This window comes from Crocodylus porosus, unplaced genomic scaffold (genome assembly GCF_001723895.1).
Source record: "Crocodylus porosus isolate Cpor-Errol unplaced genomic scaffold, CroPor_comp1, whole genome shotgun sequence".
Lineage (NCBI taxonomy): Eukaryota > Metazoa > Chordata > Crocodylia > Crocodylidae > Crocodylus > Crocodylus porosus.
Genome location: NW_017728918.1, coordinates 24,036,343 through 24,057,712, shown reverse-complemented (window position 1 = coordinate 24,057,712; position 21,370 = coordinate 24,036,343). Strand labels below are relative to the sequence as shown.

Genomic DNA, 21,370 nt, shown 5'->3' with positions numbered 1-21,370 from the left:
CGTATACATTAAAGCTCAATAAGAACCAACTATAAAGTTAGTACACATTTTTGAGGTCTACCTTTATAGCTTGTTGGAGCTTTGTATCATATGATAGCTACTTTGCATATGTATCTGGTCTCAAGTAATTGTACAATTAACCAGTTAATTGTACAATACCTGTAATGTGTAGAGGGGGCCTCATATTTTATACAATGGCTAAACAATTGTCATGATTAGTTCAAAATAGCAACTCAGTTTTGATGCGATCATTCTGGAAATCCCAGTTCTGTATTACAAGAGACCCACCTGCTACTTTCTTCTATATTTCCATCTCCACTTCTGACTTTAGGCTCCCTCCACCAAAACATATGGGGTGTTTATACACATGCTCCAGGAAGCAGGAGTGCTAATTAAAAGTACGACAGTATCATGTATATCGGTGTCTCTGCACTGAAACATGGTGGTGGGGACACTTTTTAACAAAAGTTTGTTCCACAGTCTTTAGTTAAAGTGCCCTGCCACCATTTCACGCTGATACGCATGATGCTGGACTCTGCTGGAGTTTGGGAATTACCATGATTAATTACCACGATTAGCAGCCTCGATGCATGTGTATAGGGGCCCATGGGTGTGGGACACTTGGCCCTGAGAAAACATCTTACCCTAGAAAGTTTATCCAACCAGAAAGAATAACAGAAACAGCACCACAAACTTTTAACAATAATCTTTAATCATCTGGAGACTACAGCAAGGCAGTCAGATAGTGGTTCTCCCACCGTTTGGTTTGTATCCCACCTTGAGTAGCTTTTTGCTGTAATGTGTATGTGGTAGTGTCAAATATTACCTGGAATGTGAAATATTCAATGATTATTTTTAACTTCCACATTTTTTTACCCTTAGGAAGTCAGTTCCTGATGTGTGTGTTGATGAAATATCAGAAAAAAATACTTCTGCGCACAATACCCTTTCTCAGTCTGCATCATATCCCCATTCAGATGGGGAATGGTCCCCCCTTCAAAGGTACAGTATGTAGCAGTAGGGTCTGAGCCTGTAGATTTCTCAAACAGGCTCCCCTTCCCTAAAGAGTCTTATATCTGAGTTTTATCTTCTGCCTTCCCAAGCTTTATTGTAGTAAAGCATTGTTGCTGTCAATAATAAGAGGATGTCTTCTGTAGTCCAGTTCAGACAGCATGCAATGACGGTAAGGAAAATTTTCCCTTACTTCTAGTCTGCAGATGTAGATTATAATTATATTTTCTTTCCTGTTCTGAACCCTCGTATATTTATTTTATTGGCCTGGACATACATCCACTGTTGTTCTCTGAAGTTGGAATCATGTTCCTGTAAACCAAAAAATTAGTTATCCAAAAATAACATACATTGTAGCCCTTATTCATATGTTTAGACTCCCTGATGGTTGGGCCCATTTATAAGTACCATATAGTGTGGTAAAAATACTATGGAAGTCACTTATCCAGAAACTATGGAATAATTGTAATGAATTTTTTCATAAACCTGGGATTTTTTTGTACTTTGAGCGTGATCGATCCATGAACTTGCAAGAATGGATCATAGTATGTAAAAGTAAGATTTTTGGAAAATAAGTTTCTCATGTTTGTTTCCAAAATCTATTTCTTTACCTATGAAGGTAGATATATAATATGGAATATTAATTATATGTAACAAATGTATACACAGTATTGTCTCTGTCTTTTTCCTTACGTAATTCATATGTATACGTCAGAGTCAAAGCATGTTACTCCCCACATACCTTGTTCAATGTCAGTTCTGCCCGCTTTCTGTACGAGATCTCATTGTGAGTGTCTGTCTTGTGCAGAGATTTTTGTGGTGTTTTGGACTGTATGCTACTTTTGCTTATTGACTGCAGTGTACAGATTTTGGAAACTCGAGGTGTATATTCCCATTATGGAATGGCTACTGAACACCCAAAGAGGTTGTGTTAAAATCACGCTGATTGTGAATAATGACACTCCCATTTTTCTTTTCTTTTTTTAACACATTGTGCTGTCCAGTCAGCCTATAGATTGCACAGGGCCATCCTCTCATCTCACAGTTCCAGCAGATGGAGGCCTATCTAGTTCTTGTCCTCATCAATCTTCTCGCTTTCCTGCTACAGACAGGTAGAGCAGTTATTCTCCCCTCCCTCCCCTTTGGAGCTGTGATTAATCCTTTAACACATTAACAGTACATGAACTTTGCTGAAATTAACAAAGCTTCTTACTACTAACTTAGCCACTTCAGAGGAAAAATGCTAGTTACTTCCTAACAGTCTCCCATGTGGGGTCTGATGGGAGGTTCCTTGTCCAGAGAAATCCTGCACTGAACTGTGATAAGATCAACAGTAAACCTGAAGTAAAACTGAAAAAGAAAGCATTCAGGGACATAATGGCCAAGATTACTGGGTGGTATAAAATTAAGTATTTTCATAGTGATTAATACAGACTTTTTATCTTTTAATTTATTTTAAATGGCATTTCCGTGCCACAGAAAACAGGAAATCTTCCTCCAAAATTTGCTTTCCTCAAGTGTACTACAGTATTTGTACATGAATACCTGAAAAAAATCCCCATAAGTTAGCACTTAATCACACAAGAGAAGGAGCAAAACCAAATCCATGGTGAGAATGGAGCAGTGAGAAAAGGAAGCTTTTTTTCCCTCTTGTTTTCCTACTGTCTTTCACTAGGTTGATGATGGAAGCTTTTATTTAGATGGACTTAGCAGGGAGAACATTTGGTTAAGACACTAACTTAAGATTTAGGAGACCTGTGTTTAAGCCTCTGCTCCCCTACACTTTTTCTCTGTGACAAGAGACACATCAGTTACTGCCTCCATTTCCTATTTCCATGGTGGGCGTTGTGAGGATAAACAGATGCAAGTCATGAGGTGCTCAGATACTCAGGTGAAGGTGCCATATAAGTGCCTAAGATAGGCTGCATTTCTCTTCTTTCCAACTGCCCTTTCTCATACTTTGGGGTCAGGAGACTGTTTTCATGATTCCTTTGTTGGACCCCTGGCTGATATTTATTGTTGGCTCAGGCTCTCTCTATTTTTGTTAGGAAGCCCTGTGGTGATCAGTGGCCTTCCTTCGCTTGATGCTGTAAAACTCTCAGTTCTGTAGCAGGGCTGTGCGAAGTTTCACCGGCTGTTTCGTTTCAACGCCATTTTGATTTGTTTCAAGCTAGGAACTCAGCCTGACTGGGGGAGGCTGTTCCCTCAGCCGGGTTCAGTTCCCCAGCGCTGAGTCCCAGGCAGCAGGATCAGGGACCTGTGATCTTGCAGGCAGATCGGGGGTCCACTTGCACCCGCAGGAGGGCTGCGGGGGCTCTGCTGGACTCCTCCTGGGGGCGCGGGCCCCTCGTCTGCCTGCCGGATCACAGGACACTGCTCCTGCTCCCTGGCTCCTGCTTGTCAGCAGCCTGACGTGCAGTTTCCTAGAAACCCCTGCACCAATCTCACTTAAACTTGGCTGGCTTCATGCCCCCTGAAGGGGCTATGATCCCTGAAAGTTTAATCAGAATCAGGCAAGAAATGACAAAGTTATAGGCTGTTTTGTGCTTCCCCATTATAGCCTATGGGTAAAACGTTGAAATGGCATCAAAACAGCGAAACCATTTCGATGAAATGGAATAGAACAGTGCTTGCAAAATGAAACAAAACTTGAAACGAAGCACGGCTCTGTCGAAGTGGAAAGCTGCTGTTTCGCGCCACCCTATTGTGTAGTATATAATTAATATGACATCAGAGCTGCATCTGTTGACCATTGTAACTGAACTAAGGTTTCCATTCCTTCTTGGGCAGCACAGATGAACTTCTTGTGCTTCATTTGTTGTTATCTGTAATGACACACTGAATTCAACGGAATTTCACAAGTCTCCTTGAGGACCTAATCTGAGAATAGACGGGTTATACAGAGGACCTGGTTCAGCCTATACCAACTTTATCACTGCTGTGGATGTATGAAAACAAAAGCTTAAATTTCTACTCTCAGGCTGGGTTTACAGCACTGGTGGTGTTAATACTTAGAAATAAAGCCAAACTATGTGTAATTTAACAGATGGTAATAAAATTGGAAGATCCCCAGTGCTGTTTCCAGAATCTTTTTTCCAAGCACAGCCTTGGCTTAAATGATCATAAGTGCCTTAAATGATACCCTCAGTATCTTCACACAATCAACCCATTGTTTTCTAAGTAAAGGAATGCCTGTTTCCTAAAGAAAATAACAGTTTTGTTAAACATTTGGACAGGCAGTCGGTGTGCTGTGGTTCCTGCTTATTCCTGTCTACACAACTGTCTTACTGTTCCTCTGTGATCTCTGTGTCTCTTTGCTATATCCACTTTTATCTCATTTTAAGTTTAGTCTGTAAGTTGTTTAGAACAGGACTCCATTTTCAATATAGTTTTATGGGAACCAGTGCTCCGTGCACCATCACAATACAGGTAACAAGTGAAAGTCATCACTCCTGTTGGTATTACTGAACCATTTCCTGCTGCTTTTACATAGACTGACCTGTGGATGCACATCACTGTGCAGTGATGAAGAAAGCATTACTTTGCCCATTTCAGCCCTAGATTCCATAATATGGAATTTAATGGCTGAACAGAGTGTTGGTTTTTTTTGCAGAATTGTAGTTTTAGGTCCCAGCAGATGTCAGTAGTATTTTCTGAACTTTTCCTTTCTGCCTTCCCCGGCTCTCCCACACCTCCCCTGACCTTAATATGTTACTTGAAGAGCACTATCAGAACCTACCAGGCCCAGGCAGGAGCAAGAAAATAGAAATAAGAAATGAATCCTGTGTGACAGGATACAAACATTAGCTTTTCAGCCTTACATAGTTTTGGTCCCAAATGAACCAAATTCAGCCCTAGTGCAAGCCATTAGCCAAGATTTGATTTGTTCTAGTGCTGTTTTAAAAAAATCTTGGGAGGAGACTTATTTAAACTGATTTTAGAATCTGCAGCATTAAGTGAACAGTATTTTAAAAGTCACAGCATGAAACAAGGAAAAAGCGTATGACACCAGGGTAAAGGGAGGAGTCTATATACATGAACTCAGTAGTCAGAACTAATTCCTGTATTAGTAAACCTTAGAGGTTTTGGGAACCTGTGAGAAAAACTGTTTAGTGTTACAAGAAAACATGGTATTAAAAGAAAAGGAAATTACTGAGTGTGCTATGGTAAACAGGAAAAGGAAGGAAGGATTTCCACATCATAGAAGAGAACGTTTACATTTCTGCTTTTTTCCTTTACTACTAATGCTCAATCACTGTCCATTGCAGAGTGTTCTCTCTTCATCTGGGCAACCCTGATGGGCCAGACAAGTCAAATACAGGCTAGAGAAGGAGGAAATGCTTTCCAAGTGGATCAGTGGCAAGATCCCAAGGAGGCAGTGCATTTTCATTCCTGGTCTTGGTTCCTTTTTTAGGCTTTCAGTCACACAAAATCAGTGCTTTATATATTCCTAAAGGATGGTTTGTACAACAGAGCTATAGCTAGCCATTGGCTCCCCAGTGCAAATGGAATCATGGTGATTCTGATGTGTTTTAGAGAGGAAGAAAGCCAGAGATGTTTCTCTAAGGGAGAAACCTCTTCAAAAGGTTAAGGATGCCAATGCCAGTTTGCTATTTGTGGATGGTATGGAAAATTACCTTGCTTCTTGCATAATGGTCCAACTGATCTAAGTAGAATGCTTTTCAAATAATGCAGTATTTACCCTTTGCCTTTCTCATGCATGTTTATATTTCTGATTTGATTTTGCAGTTCTCAAATTAAGTGGACGCTTCAATTGTAATTATTACATTGTTTTTAAAGGTACATTAGTATATGTATGCTAATCCCAAGGAGAAATACGTGGGAAAGTATTGTGGAATATGGACTGCCATTGCCTTCTAAACTCTTAAACTTTGCTTAAATGCAGTGAAGGTATAATAAAGCCAAATAGCTACACAAGTAAACTCTCAGGAAGTATGAATTTCCATTGTGTTTGTATGAAAATTACACACTTAATTTTGGGAAATGGGTGGGGTTAGTAGGATTATAGGATTCAAGTTTTACCTATTGCCTTACTGCATTACCAGGGACAAGTGATATGGGCTGGGTCTGATCATTTAGATGACTGGCACACCAGGGGTAGCTCAACACAGATGCAAATTTCTATACTTGCCTTTGTGTGTGTGTGTGCCAGGTTGTCCAGAAATCTTCCTTACTGCAGTGCGTCAGTGGCAAGAGTACTTGTTTGTACTTTGAGGGGAATTGTGTGAAGGGAACTGGTGAACTGTCAGCACTTGAATGATTATGATATCCATCATCACTGCAAAGTGGATGGGTCCCAGACCAAGTTAAAACAGGGCCCAGATTCTAACATATTCTCCAGCTGGACAAAATAGCATGGACTATCTAAATCTCTAAACCTCATTGTGTACCTCTAAACCTCATTCAGAGATATTCTGTATAGATTGGTTTTGTAGTAATGCCCAGGTCAAATGCCCTGGTTAACTATGGGATGAAGACATAATTATAGAACCATGGTTTGGAGTATATGTGTGTGTCTAAAGGTGCATAGTTATGCCTGATGGAATTTCCTAAAGATCCTGGCTTCATAATTTGCATGGATTTCAATGGGTGCTAGGTGTCTAGGTGCTTTTGAAAACTAAGCAAGGAACTTTTCATGTTGTGGTGCTTAAATACCTTTAAAAATCTGTTCCTTTATCTCTTCACGTGTAAAATTATGACAACATAAAGATTAATTGTTTGTAAATCCCTAGGAAAAGGTCTTTTCCTAGAGATGACTCTTGCATATTTATTAGGTGGCTGCTTACTTGTACTTACAGTAAGACACTTGATTACCACTCATTCAGACTGAAGTAAGAAGTGCCTTTTTAACAGAAGGTATAATCTACCATTGGAGCAATTTACCTGGATTCCCTGTTGCTTTAAATCATAATCGGATAAATATCCCAAAGAGATGCTACATCTTACCCAGTGTTAGGGAGTGGTTGGAGGAATCATTGGGTGAAATCCTATGGCATGCATTATATTGATTGTCAAACTAGATAGTAAAAGGGTTCCTTCTAGTCTTAAAATCTATGAATCATAAATGATTAGTGGCTGACTCGACCATTCATATGCATTGTCTTTAATGCAGTAAAGAAGATGATGTCACAAACTAGCAATTTAATTATTAAAAACATTTGACATAAGTTGTTTGACAACTGATTGACCAGTTTTCCAGTAGGAAAGATGAAACATCAAATTCTGGACATATAAGGTACTTATACACATGCTCTGATGTGTTCCAATTACAGCATGTTGGAGCAGACTTGTTTGCTGGAGTGTTCTAATTAGAATGCTTCAGCGGGCTGCAGCATCATGTGTATTCCATGTCCCACACTTCAAAATGGTGGCGGGGGCACTTTTAACTAAATTTCATAGAATGAACTTTAGTTAAAGCACCCTCGCCACAATTTTGAAACACAAACCATTGAATACATGTGACACTATGGTGTTTTAATTACAGCCTCTCTCCCAGAGCTTCCCCTAATGACTGTGCCCACATCCCAACACCCCAGAGCATGTGTATAGATACCCACAGTTCCATTGGCATCACTGACAACCTTCACATGCACGTAAAGGAAAAATTTAAGCCTTAAGAATGGGTAACAAAGTAAAAATGGAAATAGTACAGTATATTCTTAAGAGGGCCTATTGCTTAAAAGGATGTAGCTTCACAATCCTATTGAATTGTCTCTGTATTCTACCTCTGCACTGACAGTACTGGCATCCATAAGCCTTCCATTATTTATTTCTGCAGGAACCATCACTATTTCTTCCATTCAGTTATATGAATGGAACCCTGTCCTTGAACTAGTCCACATTGTTACTCCTGCTTACCCCCCCCAAAGATCTGCTTATACTAAGTTGTATACAAAAACAATGCTTCTTGTTACTAATGATTATTTAGACAATTAATATAATTAATGTATATTTTATAAATAGTTTACCACTTTCCCTCCATACTTGATTTCCTGATACCGTCCTCAGATATTGCACTTTTGGGGTGAGCAACTGTTCTGAAAGTGCTTGGCATATTGTGGTTGCCTTTATAATAGAAATACATGTGCTGCATAATCCAGCTGCTTTTTACTTATCTTTTTGTAATAAGCACTTTTAAAATTGTCTTTCCCCTATCAGTCCCTCAGGTTCACGGCCTCCCACTCCTAAAAGCGATTCAGAATTAATCAGTAAACCTTTGGACCGGGGAGCACAGAAGAATAACCCACAAATGCATTGGGCCTGGGGAGAACTACCTCAAGCTGCAAAGGTATCAGCTGTAAAACTTGTTCAGTCCTGCTTCTATCGTCAAGGCTATCTTCAGGGCCTGCGTACTCACATTGTTTCAGACAGATGACATACGTGCATAGTTTTACATTTTATATAGGAATATCAATGTCAAGTTTCAGAACTGATTTATGCTGAACTGTGAAAGTGAAGAACAATAAATTATTTGTTGCAATGGAGGAGAGAGAATTTGAGATGGATTCAAAGCAGGTGCGTGGCATGGTTAGATAGCTGTAGAAGCTTCCTTTGGATTGAGGGGGCAGTGAAGGTTTTGGAATGAATGCCAAAAAAGCGCCAACTGAGTGGAGAAATGCTCAAGGCCTGAACAAAAGTTTTAGCTGTTGAGTCGGACAGAAAGGGTCAGATTTCTAAAATACTGTAGAAGAAGAAGTGATAAGATATGAGTATAAATGAGATGGGTATAGAGAAAGAAAGGAAAGTGTTGAAGGTGTCATAGGGTGTTCTATCTAGAACTTCAGGCTTTGGCCTACTCCTGTAGGAGGAAGGCATTGTGTGAAAAACACAGTAGTATAGAATTAAATGTCCTTGTTTTTATTCATATATTTATCACTAATTGGAATACAGTAGAATGCTAAACAACTGCTCTGATCAGGACAACCCTTGAGCAGTTATTAGATGGTGTAGTAACTGTGTGATGTAATTGTTGAATCTGCATGTCCACATAGTGATACAAGTGCAGCAAAAGCCATTACAACTTTAACCCAGTTTCATTCAGAGTTAAATTTACAGAGATTTAGCTAATTTGATACCTACAGGGGTATGCAGAGGTAATATTTAACAGCATAAATAGATGGTGTGTGGCAACTCCCCTTCCATTTTGGAAGCAGCTAAAAGTTAGTTCTGTGTATAGCCATGTTTAGGGTCGGGAAGGAATTTTACCCCATGATCAGATTGGTACCGACTGGGGGTTTTTGCCTTCCTCTGTAGCAGGGGGTGTGTGGCCCTCTAAATGGGATCTCTTGAAAATATATTAACAACTTTTTACAGAAGCAGGATATTGGCTTGCCATGGTCCTCCTGCTTTACCTCTGGCAGGTTAGGATGTTATGCCTTCAGGGTTGACTAGTTTTATGAAGACGTTAGGTTATGGATTTGTAGGAGTAGTTGGACAGTGGCGGTCCTACCTCAGGCAGGGGTTGGACTAAATGACCTATGAAGGTCCCTCTCAGCCCTACTTCTCCATAATTCTCTATGATTCTATGGCCAGAGGTTGCATTTTAAATGATTTTATTAACAGATGACCAGATGAGGGAATTCAGAAAGCTTTTAAAGGTTTTTTTCCTCAGAAGCACTCATCCTCACCAAACAGCAACAGGTTTCCTGATAAGGGAGGAACAAGGACTCTTTGTAGAACTTTATGGGAATTGACTGGAGTGCTGTTGTTCAGGGTTCATCTATATATAAAATTACTGGCCAGTATTTCAGAAAAGTGACTAGTGATTTTTAGGAGCTCTGATTTTTGAATGCCAGACTGCAGAAATCTTTACAGGGCTTTTCAGAAATTGCTGACCAACCATATTTCAATATTGGATTCTTTCACAGTGTTAAGATGAACACTTGAGGTCATTAGTTAATTTTGAAAATCTTGGCTCCATCTGTAATTCTGCATTGCAGATTTTTTTCCCTTTCACGTAACTGAAATCAGCACATACAATTCCATTGTGTCTTGTGATTATCCTGTGGATACATGATACAGGGTGAAATTTTTAAAGATCTAGATACTTAAAGGTGTTTTTGGGAGGTCCTTAATACCTTAAAAATTCTGGATCTAAATGTTTGAGGGACCTACAACCCAGTAAAAGTCAATGGGACTTAGATTCTTAAGTCACTGATAGAGTTTAGAAAATATAATCTGTGCAACCAACTAAGAGGCATGTTTGCTACAGATTTATTAATCTTCAGAACACAGCTGTTCAGTCTATGTGAAGTACTCAAGTTGTATTAACAGCAGGCAAATGCAGAAGCTCAATATTTGGCACTCAGGTCAGATGAAGATACATGCCTACTTGGTGCATATATGAATCAATGATCCAATACCATACCAAGCCAGGTTTGCTATGTGTATGTATAGTGTGAATAATACCAAAGCCAAGCCACACTAAACTGGTAAACTTCAGGCAGAAACTACACCAAGACAACAAAGAAAGATTCTCCTTTCTTTGTATTAGAAAGTTAATACAAAATGTTCTGAGTGTGTTTTACTTAACAGGTTTTGATCTATAACTGGCTTTCTTGAGAATTCTCCCTGCAAATTATCAGTGTTAAGAGACTTATTCAGTTTCAAAGGATAACTTGGTATTCTTACCTCCCATTGAACTCAAAGTCAAATATGGCATTGTAAAACAGAGCTTTGTATAGCACCTTGAGAACTTTGTGTTGCCTTTTCCTCAGATGCCTCTTGATCTTCATCTGTTTTCTTTTTTCTCCCCCTATAGTCCACTTCACTCAAGGCTAAAGAAGCTGGTGTGATGAATGTAAATCCTTCTGAAAGCACTCACTTTTGGGTCATACAAAGTGCTCCTACAGAAGAGTTTGGCAGTGTATCTCCTTTACCTGCTCTTGGACAGGCAGATACTGCAGCTCCTGAAGAAACTGAGCCCCAGCCAGAACCAGCTGAGATAAATCAACCAGAGACAGAGTCTGCAGGAGTAGTTGCAGCACCTCTGCCTGCAAATGAAGACATAAAACAAGCTGCAGCTTGCTTAGCTCAGCCAGTTAGTAAAACAGATTCACCCTCCAAAAAGAAAGGTAGAGCATTTGCTTCTACGGTGTATGTACATGATTTTGCTTGTAGGTCCCAGTATGATAAGATATTCTGTACTCAGACACACTAATCTAGAACATTCAGAACTAATAAGATCATTTTAGGTTATGCTGAAAATACATAAGCCTTTTACATCATCATCAGCTAAATGCAGGTTAGTTGTGCATACTCTTTAATAATAAAGGTATGGAATGAGGATTTTATCCCTTGGGTTTTTCTGACATTTAGTAGATCAAAGCACAGGAAAAAGGCTATAGAACTTGTACTGAACTCTTCCCTGGCAGAAAATCCAGGTACTGCCGTAGTTTATGGTACAAGCATGTTAGTGTTTGTAGGGAATGCTGCCATTATGACGTTCTGCTGTTATCTCTTGGAACACCCCAGCCTCAAAAAGACATTTCAGAATGTCTCGTAGGTAAACATTATACATACTACAAAAGTAAGTGGTTTCATGTCATATAAGCAACTGCAGGTCTCTTTAGCATATACATAATCTTCTTAAGTTCATAGGGTAGAATTCTGTCTGATTAATTTCTTTCTATTTGCCAAAGATAATGCCAAATAATCTTTCCATAAGTTTACAGGGTCAAACTCTGTTCCACCTACTAAGTGTGTAATTGGATTTTAGTGTGATTCTATTCCATCCTGCTCAAATCCCTGATAATGCATTAATGCATCTACTTTTGCAACAACAGCCACTTTATCCTTAAGACTGAGTCACAAGAAAACCCCCAAAACAAAAACCAAAAACCCAGTAAGGAGGAGGAGGACCTACCCACCTTTTGCATTAATGGTTTTTCAAGGACTCAAGTGAGGTGCAGTCGAATTGCACTTACGTGCTTAAGTTGACTTTTGACTTAATAAGCAGACTTGAGTCTGGCCCGTAATATCTACATGAGTTTTACTTGTTCACAGTTCATATTTTTGTAGACCCCAAATTCTCCAGGGATTATCCAAAACATCAGAATTTTGTGCTTTAACCTTTGTACCAGAAAACATTATCACACATCTGTTTCTCAGCCCCTTCAGTAGTTCCATGTTTTTGAGGACAGAAATTATAGAGTTGTTCTACCTAGCATTCAAGCCTTAAATTATTTTTTTTGGATCACTTTTCATATTAGAATAGGAGGAGTTTTGTGTGTTTGGGTAAAGAATGCTAATGGGAGTTTGCAGTACTAAGTCAGAATATCATGACCTTGCCATTTCTGACATTAGCTATAACAAGAGACCAAAGGTGGCCCAGTATAGAGGGGACTCACTAGAGACCTAGGTTCACGTCTTTTACTTGTCATGGCTGTTTTGAAGCAAGCTACTTAGGCCCAGATCTAACTGTTTTGATTACTATATCTTTGAAGATATGAACCTCAGCCTTTCTGTGCCTCCTTTTACCAGCTATAAAATGGGGATAATGTTATTTTCCCAACTCACAGGGAAGTTATGAAGCTAAAGATATCAAAGATTATGAGGTCCTCACAGTTGGAGGGTGGGAGGGACAGTAGCAAATGAATACCTTAGAGAGAAAGGAATAAACACAAAGCATTCTAAAATGTCAATTATTTTAATTCCCAGTCAGCTCTATTTGGACTTGTAAGGGTTCAGTACCTCAGAAACTCAGCCTTTTTCTGAGTCCTTTGACCACCTAAAGCCAAATCTGAATTCAGCTGCCAGGATTGAAACATCTGGCTGTGCAATGATAATCGCATATTTTCTTTCTATCTCAAATTATCTGCATATGTTTTATGTACTATGGAACTTGTAAACCATACTGTTGTTGTTGTTTTTTTTAATTCCAGTCCTTTATTTGGAAAACACTTACTCATGTAGTTATTTATTCTGTGTTTACAGATAAACGAAGTCGGCATCTTGGTGCTGATGGTGTCTATTTAGATGACCTCACCGACATGGATCCGGAAGTTGCTGCACTGTATTTCCCCAAAAAGTATACATTATTTGTTTGTATTAAATAATAGTATTTAAATACTCATCTTCTCCTGAGAGTTCTTTTTCAGCTGTCATTGCACCAAACAGTTCTATTGCATGTTATGAATAGTTTGTGTTTCTTGAAAGAAAGTCTAAGTTTAATGGGACTTGGAGAAAGATAAACAAAACTATGCATAGAGAAGCTGGTATTCTTGAAGCTTTTAAAGCATTCCACACCTGTGCATAAGACCCTGTCTGAAACTGATAGTCTTTTTGATTGACCTAGAATTTACTAATGTTAATATTAGTATTACTTATTCATTACTCAAAGCATCTTAATAGTCTACAGTTTGCGATCATCTACATTTTGCATTGTAGAACATTATTTTGGGGCGATATTTACAGTGTATATGCTTGTGAAAATGTTATTTTGAGCCAAAACACATCATTGCTATTTTTGGTTTAATTTTCATTAGTATTTCTTTTAACAATTTTTTGGTTCTCATTGCATATCATAATTTAGCATGACAAGAAAAGCGTTTAACATTTTCCCCATCCTATGCACAAAGTTATACCAATACAAACACTTTTAAAGTGCTTGTACTGCTGAGGTACATAGATGAAGCAGTGTTCAGTTACTTTGGTGTTCAGTAAGGAGTTTAAATTCTTATTAGGCAAGCCAATTACCATGTAAAATAGTGTTTGTTTCTATGAGGGTGACAGCAATGAGGACTAAAAGCCCAATTTATTTTTTCAGTGGTGATAATACTTTACATAATAAGAATGGAAATGAAAATGGACCACGGTCCACCAATCAGTCTCCTCAGTCTGTTGGAAGTTCAGGTGTTGACAGTGGTGTTGAAAGTGTCTCTGATGGAATAAGAGATTTGCCCTCCATTGCCGTTTCACTCTGTGGTGGTCTTAGTGACAACAAAGAAATAACAAAAGGTATGGTATGAGCATGCACCTTGCCATTACATGTTGTTTAAGTCTCAGCATCTGTTAAAAATGAAACAGTGCCCTCTTGGCAGACAAGGTCCTTTGGGTAAGACAAGGTTCGTCAGTGCCCTCTTGTGGTTAACTGGGATTTAAGCTTGAAGGAATAAGTAGCACTTTTCAGACGGCTAGGAATGGTCTCAGAATTTCTAGGGCTATTAATACAATACTACTTATTTTAACATTCTGCACTTCATACTGCTGGTTTTGTACATTAGTAATAAAATGGTGTCTTTACCTCCTAAATTACCTTGTAGTACAGTATGATTACTACATTCTTATCTGTGGTACCAGTAGAGAAGAAGAATATCCAGAGGTTAGGACACCAACCTGTGACTGGGAAGATCCCAGCTTTACCAGAGCTATCAGGTGTGATGTCACTACCTCTGTTCTTCATGTGTAAATTGGGGATAACAGCACTTCCTTCCCTTAAATGGGTGCTTGAAGATGAAGATATTAAAGACTGTGAGGAGGGCAGATGTGGTGGTAGTCAGGGCCATAGGAGTATCTAAGACTGATACTTTATTCAAGCACGGTTTGTAAACTATATTTCACATATGGTAATACATTGTAATTATATTTATCCAGTGGTTTGAAGTCTCAGTAAAGTATGTTTAGATTGGATATCAGGAAAAATTTCTTCATGGTTTGATCAGTGAGGCAATGGAATAGACTGCCTTGGGAAGTTGGGGAATCTCTATTACTGGAGGTTTTCAAGAAAAGCTTGGATAAGCACTGGTCAGGGAACTATGCCTCTGCTCTACTGTGGGTATTCACTATCTTTCTGGAGTTTGCTGGTTGATGCATGGGGCTGAGAGAGACTTTTTCCCCCCCTTCCTACTATTACATGTCTAGGTTTTTTATTTCACCTTCCTCAGAAGCACTGTATCCAGTGCTGGAGATTTTGAATTGGGTGCACCAGAGCTAGGGTTAAAAAGCCAATAGGGTGCTAGATAGCAGGTCTTGCTGCTCTGCCACATTTGTAAGGCAGGAAGGAATTTTATCCCATCATCAAATTGGTGTGAATTGTGGGGGATTTTGCCTTCCTCTATAGAAGGGGATATTGCCCTCTTGCTTCGATCTCTCAAATGTGTTTTAACAAACCTTGCAGCAGCAAGACAGTGACTCCATTTCCCTGCGCTTTTACCTGTGATAAGTGTTATGCATTGTGGTTGTCTGACAGTGCTGACTGTGTAGTTTTAATAATAGGTTAGTCGAGGACTTGCGTGGGAAGGTTTGGATAGGGATGATCCTGCTTCAGGCAGGAGGTTGGACTAGATGACCCTCAGTGGTCTCTTTCTGCCATGCTTTTCTATGGGTCTGTGATTTTTGTGCTTTAGTTAATCATGTTTCCAATTTCTGAGGACAGGACAATACATGAAGGGTTTATTCATAGAGCACAAACATTTCTCACTCTCCCTTAGGTTCTGATCAGGCACTAGAGCTATAGTCCTAGTGCTATTTGACTGAATAACTCATGGCTGGAGCACAGTTAATGCCGAGCAGTATAAGGCACAATTTCTCCAGGTGTTAAGGTGATAGTGCAAGATGCTGATAATATTCCTGACTTTCATTGACCATCTCTTGTGAGTTAAAAAAGCAGCTTCAAAAAAGTGCTTAGCATCTGGCAAGATTGGGGCCCTAAGTAACTTGACTCTATAGTACTGAATATCTCAGCACCCCAATAGTGAAGGATGACATTTAGCTCTCTGAGATGCTTTTAGAATGGGCAGCCTATATGGGCATAATTAACTTCTGTTTGTTTTTTTAACAACAGATCAGTTCTTAGAGCATGCAGTAACGTATCAGCAGTTTGTGGACAATCCTGCCATCATTGATGACCCCAATCTTGTGGTTAAGATTGGAAACAAGTAAGTATATTTCACAGGAAACAAGTCAAGCCCTGTAGCAATAACACTTGTATTTTTGTAGCACTACCTTAGTGCTTGCAGCAGCTCCACTTTTGCTGGAAAACGGATTCCTGTTTTCCTACTTTGAAAAAGTCAAATCTCCAGCTACTTCTTCCTCTTCTGCTACCTAGTTACACCTGCCCAGAAACTCTTGGCAGCTAGTCACAGTAAACCCAATTTGCATTTCAATGGATAGCACTGAGTGCTAACTGCATTCATAATCAAAATAATTAAAACGAAATATCATGTAAACCTTGCTCTTAGATTGGGATTTGGCATATTTGAGCAATGAGCACTGTGGTCTGCTCATGACTACTCCATACAATGTTCTATGAGAGGAATATTGCATCCTAATTTCCTGGGTGCTGATGTTGTCTTGGGAAAATTGCTTATCTTCTCTGTGCCTTCTGTGTAAAATAGAGGTAATGATACTTGCCAATGGTGTAGGGCAAGGGTGCTCAACCTCCAGTCTGCAGGCCAGATCTGGGCCATGGAGTCATGTTGCCCAGCCCATGGGCTCTCCATTGTGCCACTCATTAGGCCAGCAGGGCACAAAAGTTTGAGCACCACAGTTGTAGCATGTTGTGAAGAGAAGATTAATCAGTGAAGAATTAATGACATAGTGTTCTTTAGGATCACATCTATATTGCATCCTTACTGAGCTTGTGACTGCTGTCAAAAAGCATGGCCTGTCCACTTGTCCAGGGTAGGAGGTGTCCAGACAGAGCAGAGGTATGCTGTGACGAGCTGTGCAAGCTACATTTTTATGAGTAGATGTGTAAAGCCTCTCAGGATTTAGTCTTCTGTTTAAACATGGGAAGTTGAAGGTACATTCAGTAATACCACAGAAGAAATTCTACACCTTACAGAACCCATCCCTTAGCATTTGTATAGAGTGTTGAAGTATCAGAAACAATATGTTTGGCTTGTAGAAAATGTAGGTTATGCTGTAATAATGAGCTTTGGCATAGGCATACGGAATGGATGTACAATACCATTTCTCCATGATTTCCCAAGAACCTGTGGAAAATACTTGTGAAGACCCAGCTATATTAATTAAATTAGATGGGTCTTCTGATGCTCATCTGGTCCAAATGTTGTAGTTTTCTTCTTTATTTTAACAAAACTCTATCATATTAATCTATTGTGTGATGCATATTAGGTTGTAGATTGGAGTCTTTGGGAGCATAAAGTGGAAGAGTAAGTTTTTTTGTTTGGTTTCGTAGATACTACAATTGGACAACAGCTGCTCCACTCCTCCTGGCAATGCAAGCGTTTCAGAAACCTTTGCCAAAGGTAAGATTGAACATGGAAGTCATTTGGAACAATGTCAGAACTGCGGCATTTTGCATTTCCATAAGAAAATCAAGTTTGCAAACACAGAAAAAGTAGCCTTATTGTATAGAAGGATATGTGCACAGAAAGTAGCTGCTTATGCATAACCAGCATACTTAGTTTCTGCTGAGAACCTGGGGCCAAATTCAGCCCTGGATGTGGGCATTTGTTTCCCTGGGGACACAAAGCAGTGGCATATCTTGTCCCTGGGGAATCCCTGTGCTATGCGCCTTCTGGTGTGTGGTAGGTTACCCTGAGTGGGGTAGGTGGGCCTGGGGCCAGCACTGTGCTGGCCCGAGAAGCCTTACTTGGGGTCGTGGGGGCCTCCTGGAGCTGCAGTAGCAGTGGCAGACAAAGTATGGCTCTGGGTAGTGCCTGCTGCCCCTGTGTGCCCCACTCTCGTCTTTTTTTTTGCATGGGATTTTTGACCCTGAGATCTCCCAGAGTCACCCTCTCCAGCCCCGCCCCCCCTCCCTACGCAGACGGCTATCTTGCAGCAGGGGGAACAGCTGAACGTGTGTTATGTGGCATCACTGATGTGGTTGTGCTTGTCTAGATATGGCCAGAGTGAGCAAGGCTAAATTTTGTCTACATTACATTATTTATTTGCTGGGTTACAAAAATATTCAAAGTATTTAGAGCTAAAAAGTCCTAAAAGTGAAAGTCCCTCTTGATGATTTATCCTCGCCTCTCTTTTGTTGCCTTCTCAGCATAGATTATATTTATACAGACAACTGAATTCTGTAACTGAATATTTGGTGTCTGTGTCTTCTATTGTGTCTGCATAGAGTTTGTAATCTCAGTAGAAGTCAAGACTAAGATTTGGACAGTTGTTACAGTAGTAGGCCTTGCTTGAAGTTCCAGAAAAGAAGCATATGTTCTCTAGGGAGATTTGTAATTGGATACAGTGTTTTCCACTGCTAAGTTACTTATTTGCAAGCCAAGCAGCCTGGGAGCAACAGATTGCTATGAGCATCTGACAGCTGTTTGGTGGCTTATGTTAAATGAATTGGTGGGCTTGCTCCAATGTCTGTCTGGTGGTCAGGTTTCCATATCAAGACTCAGTGTGGAGATGCTCTATAAATGGCTGCTAAGTAATAAATATTATATTTGGCACTAATCAGTACCCCGGTTGGCCACAAATTCAATAGACCATAGTACCTAAACTGTCTTACCCTTAGAAGTGCTCCTCATTGTACAGGGTTCATTAATAGGACATTGTTGGGAAAACAGCCATTCTTCAGTGTTGCTTTCTACACAGATATTATCTCTGGTTTTGATCCACGTGAGTTCAAAACCTCTTAGTGTCATTTTGAATTTGGAACCTAATTCACTGAAAATCTAAGGGCTCCTATACATGTGCAGGGAGGCTGCTCTGATGTGCTCAATTAACTGAGTCTGCTGCAGCATGGAAATGAATGTGCTCTACTAGCTGCTGACATCATGTGTATTGGCATCCCCACGCTGAAAAATGGAGGTGGAGTGCTTTGAACTAAGGCTCGTCAAATGAGCTTTAATACAAAGCACACTGCTGCCATTTTTTCAGCACAGGAATACTGATACATATGATACTTGGGCACTTTTAATTGGCATGGCTTTCTAATTAAAGTGTCCCACCCTGCCTCCCAGAGTACACATATAAACACCCTAAGACACATGTTCAGTCAGTGCCACAGCATTACTTAGTGTGCCTTTGTGTCAGGACCACATACAGCTGTAAATCTATGCAACTGTAGTGTAACATACAGCCCCAAAGTAAACTGCCCCATATTTGCAAACATCTAGTGAATTTGGTCTCAGTGGGCATGTCTACATAAGATGCTACTGTGCAGTGGCGTTGGTGGGCATTAACCATGATGTGATGCTTCTTCGCAGTAGTAACAAACTATTGCGCCATAGTGTCTGAAAAAAAACATGCTCTGACACTATTGTACAGTAATTTATGCAAGTACTAAAGCTCAAGCAGATGTGGCCACTTTTGGGTTAGTAATGAATTGTACAACCAATTGAGTTTTGTGTGTCACTGCAAATATTTTACTGATCTCGGTGCTTTTGGTGGGTTGATTAGGAGATTCAGGGTTACATCTCAGTTGGGATGAAATGAAGGGTAGTTTAGCCATTCATTTCAATGGGTTCAAGACTTCACCATTCTTCTCTTTGGTTACCAGTCAAAACATCTTTCATGCATATGAAATATACTGCTTTTTTCCCCCTAAACACCAGCACTTGCCTTTCAGTTATTAGTGGAATGAACCAGTCAAAGGAAGAATGACTACTGAATAAAAGCATTGTAGAATTATAGGAAATAGAGGTGTAAAGGATCTTGAGAAATTATTATAGTCCATTCCCCTACCTGAAGGCAGGATCAACCATACTTAAACAATTCCTAACAGATATTTGTCTGTCCTGCTCTTAAACTTTCAGTAATAGAGATTCTACAGTCAATCTAGGTAATCTATTTCAACTTTTAACTATCTTTACAGTTAGAATATTTCCCCCTAGCCACATCTCTCTTGTGGCATCTTAAACCCAATGGACATGGAGAACAGGTTACAACCTTTCTCACTGTTGTAGCCTTTTACATGTTAGAAGATTGTTGTGATATCCTCCTTTTAGCCTTTTGTTCTCTAGATTAGACAACTTGGGTCTTTCAACCTTTCCTCAGGGCTTATGTTTTCTAGAGCTGTTATTTTTTGTTGCTTTTTTCTAGACTCTCTCTCCATTTGTTCCACAACCTTCCTGAAATATACTGTTCAGAACTAGGGACTGTACTCCAGATGAGGCCTTGCTAGTTCTTACCAGGTCTTACAAATACTTGTCGCTTGGAAAGATTTGTATGGGTTAACTTTACCCCAGAAATTAACATTTATAACATAATAGAAAATAAGGTTGAAAGGAACCTCAGGAGGTCATCTTGCCCAAGTCCCTATCCAAACTATCCCATACATGTGTTTGTCTAATCTGTTCCTAAGACTAAACAAACAACTCTGCTGCACAACTACAAAGCACGTTGCCCCAGAATAGCAGGAACGCTAACCTGCTATAAATAAAGCAGAGAGATGAGGACATCATCAAAGTCCTCCTGCTAAAATACACTCAAGAAATTCAAGGAAGAGGACAACTCTTCCAGCTACAGAGCAAGGCAACCTCCCTCCTCCCCCTCCCCCTCGCGCCCCCCCGACAGATTGGGCTGGTCTAACCATGGGGTCAGAATCCTTCCTGATCCCAAATATAGCGATCAGTTGAACCCTGAGTGGAGGGACAAGACTCTGTATCCAGGAACTTCCAGTTTTTAATTCCAGCGGGAGCATCAACACACCTCCATCAAAATCCTCAGCTGTTGTTGCAGCCGACACCAAATGTTTCCATTATTATTATCTATCACCCTATACGTCATGTTCCCCCTAATCATTTTCATTACCTTCTGCTGGACTCTCTCCAACTTGTCCACATCCTTTTGTGTGTTGAGAGGCCCAAAACTTTATATAGTACTCAAGATGTGGCCTCACTTGTGAAGGATAGAGTAGAATAATTACTTCCCTTGAGCTGCTGGTAACACTCCTACTAACACAGTCCAGTATGCTGTTAACCTTCTTGACTCGTGTTCAAGAGTTCAGCAGTCATCAATTCTTCATATGATATGGACATCCATTGGATCTCAGGCTCTAGCAATAACATAGGCAAGAAGGTGCCATTCTTAAAGCGAGGTTGTCTCCATGTGTTTTTGTATTTGTCACTCTGTCTGAAGGTGGTGTTTGTGATGACAAGACCATGCTCTGTGCATTTGCTTAGGAGAAGTATGCCATCGGAGTTGGCTTTCCCTACTTTTTCCTTCCCAGTGGTGCCACTCCAGAGTTCCAGGTCATATCTGACCCTGGCAATGAAGTCACCAAGGAGAAAGATCTTGTCTTCCTTGCAAATATTGGTCATAATGTAGTCAAGGCTGGAGTAAAACTGTTCTTTGACCATCAGCATCAAGTGTTGGGGCATATGCACTGATGATTTCATAGATTTCATAGACATTAGGGCTGGAAGGGACCTCGGGAGATCATCGAGTCCAGCCCCCTGCCCAAAGGGCAGGAAGTCAG

The 21,370-nt window shown here is 40.0% G+C and overlaps 1 protein-coding gene across 3 annotated transcripts in view; it reads left to right on the top strand.

The window, feature by feature from the left end:
* Positions 1-21,370, top strand: part of LPIN1 (lipin 1) — a 71,665-nt gene that overhangs the window by 22,677 nt on the left and 27,618 nt on the right. For 2 of the 3 annotated variants that reach the window (XM_019537390.1, XM_019537389.1), the window contains exons 5-12: positions 883-1,002; positions 2,016-2,123; positions 8,191-8,320; positions 10,793-11,105; positions 12,967-13,060; positions 13,799-13,989; positions 15,815-15,908; positions 17,174-17,243. In XM_019537390.1, coding sequence (XP_019392935.1) covers positions 883-1,002; positions 2,016-2,123; positions 8,191-8,320; positions 10,793-11,105; positions 12,967-13,060; positions 13,799-13,989; positions 15,815-15,908; positions 17,174-17,243 — 1,120 coding nt within the window. The remainder of the gene's footprint in view (positions 1-882; positions 1,003-2,015; positions 2,124-8,190; positions 8,321-10,792; positions 11,106-12,966; positions 13,061-13,798; positions 13,990-15,814; positions 15,909-17,173; positions 17,244-21,370) is intronic. The other variant, XM_019537391.1, reaches the window with a different exon arrangement.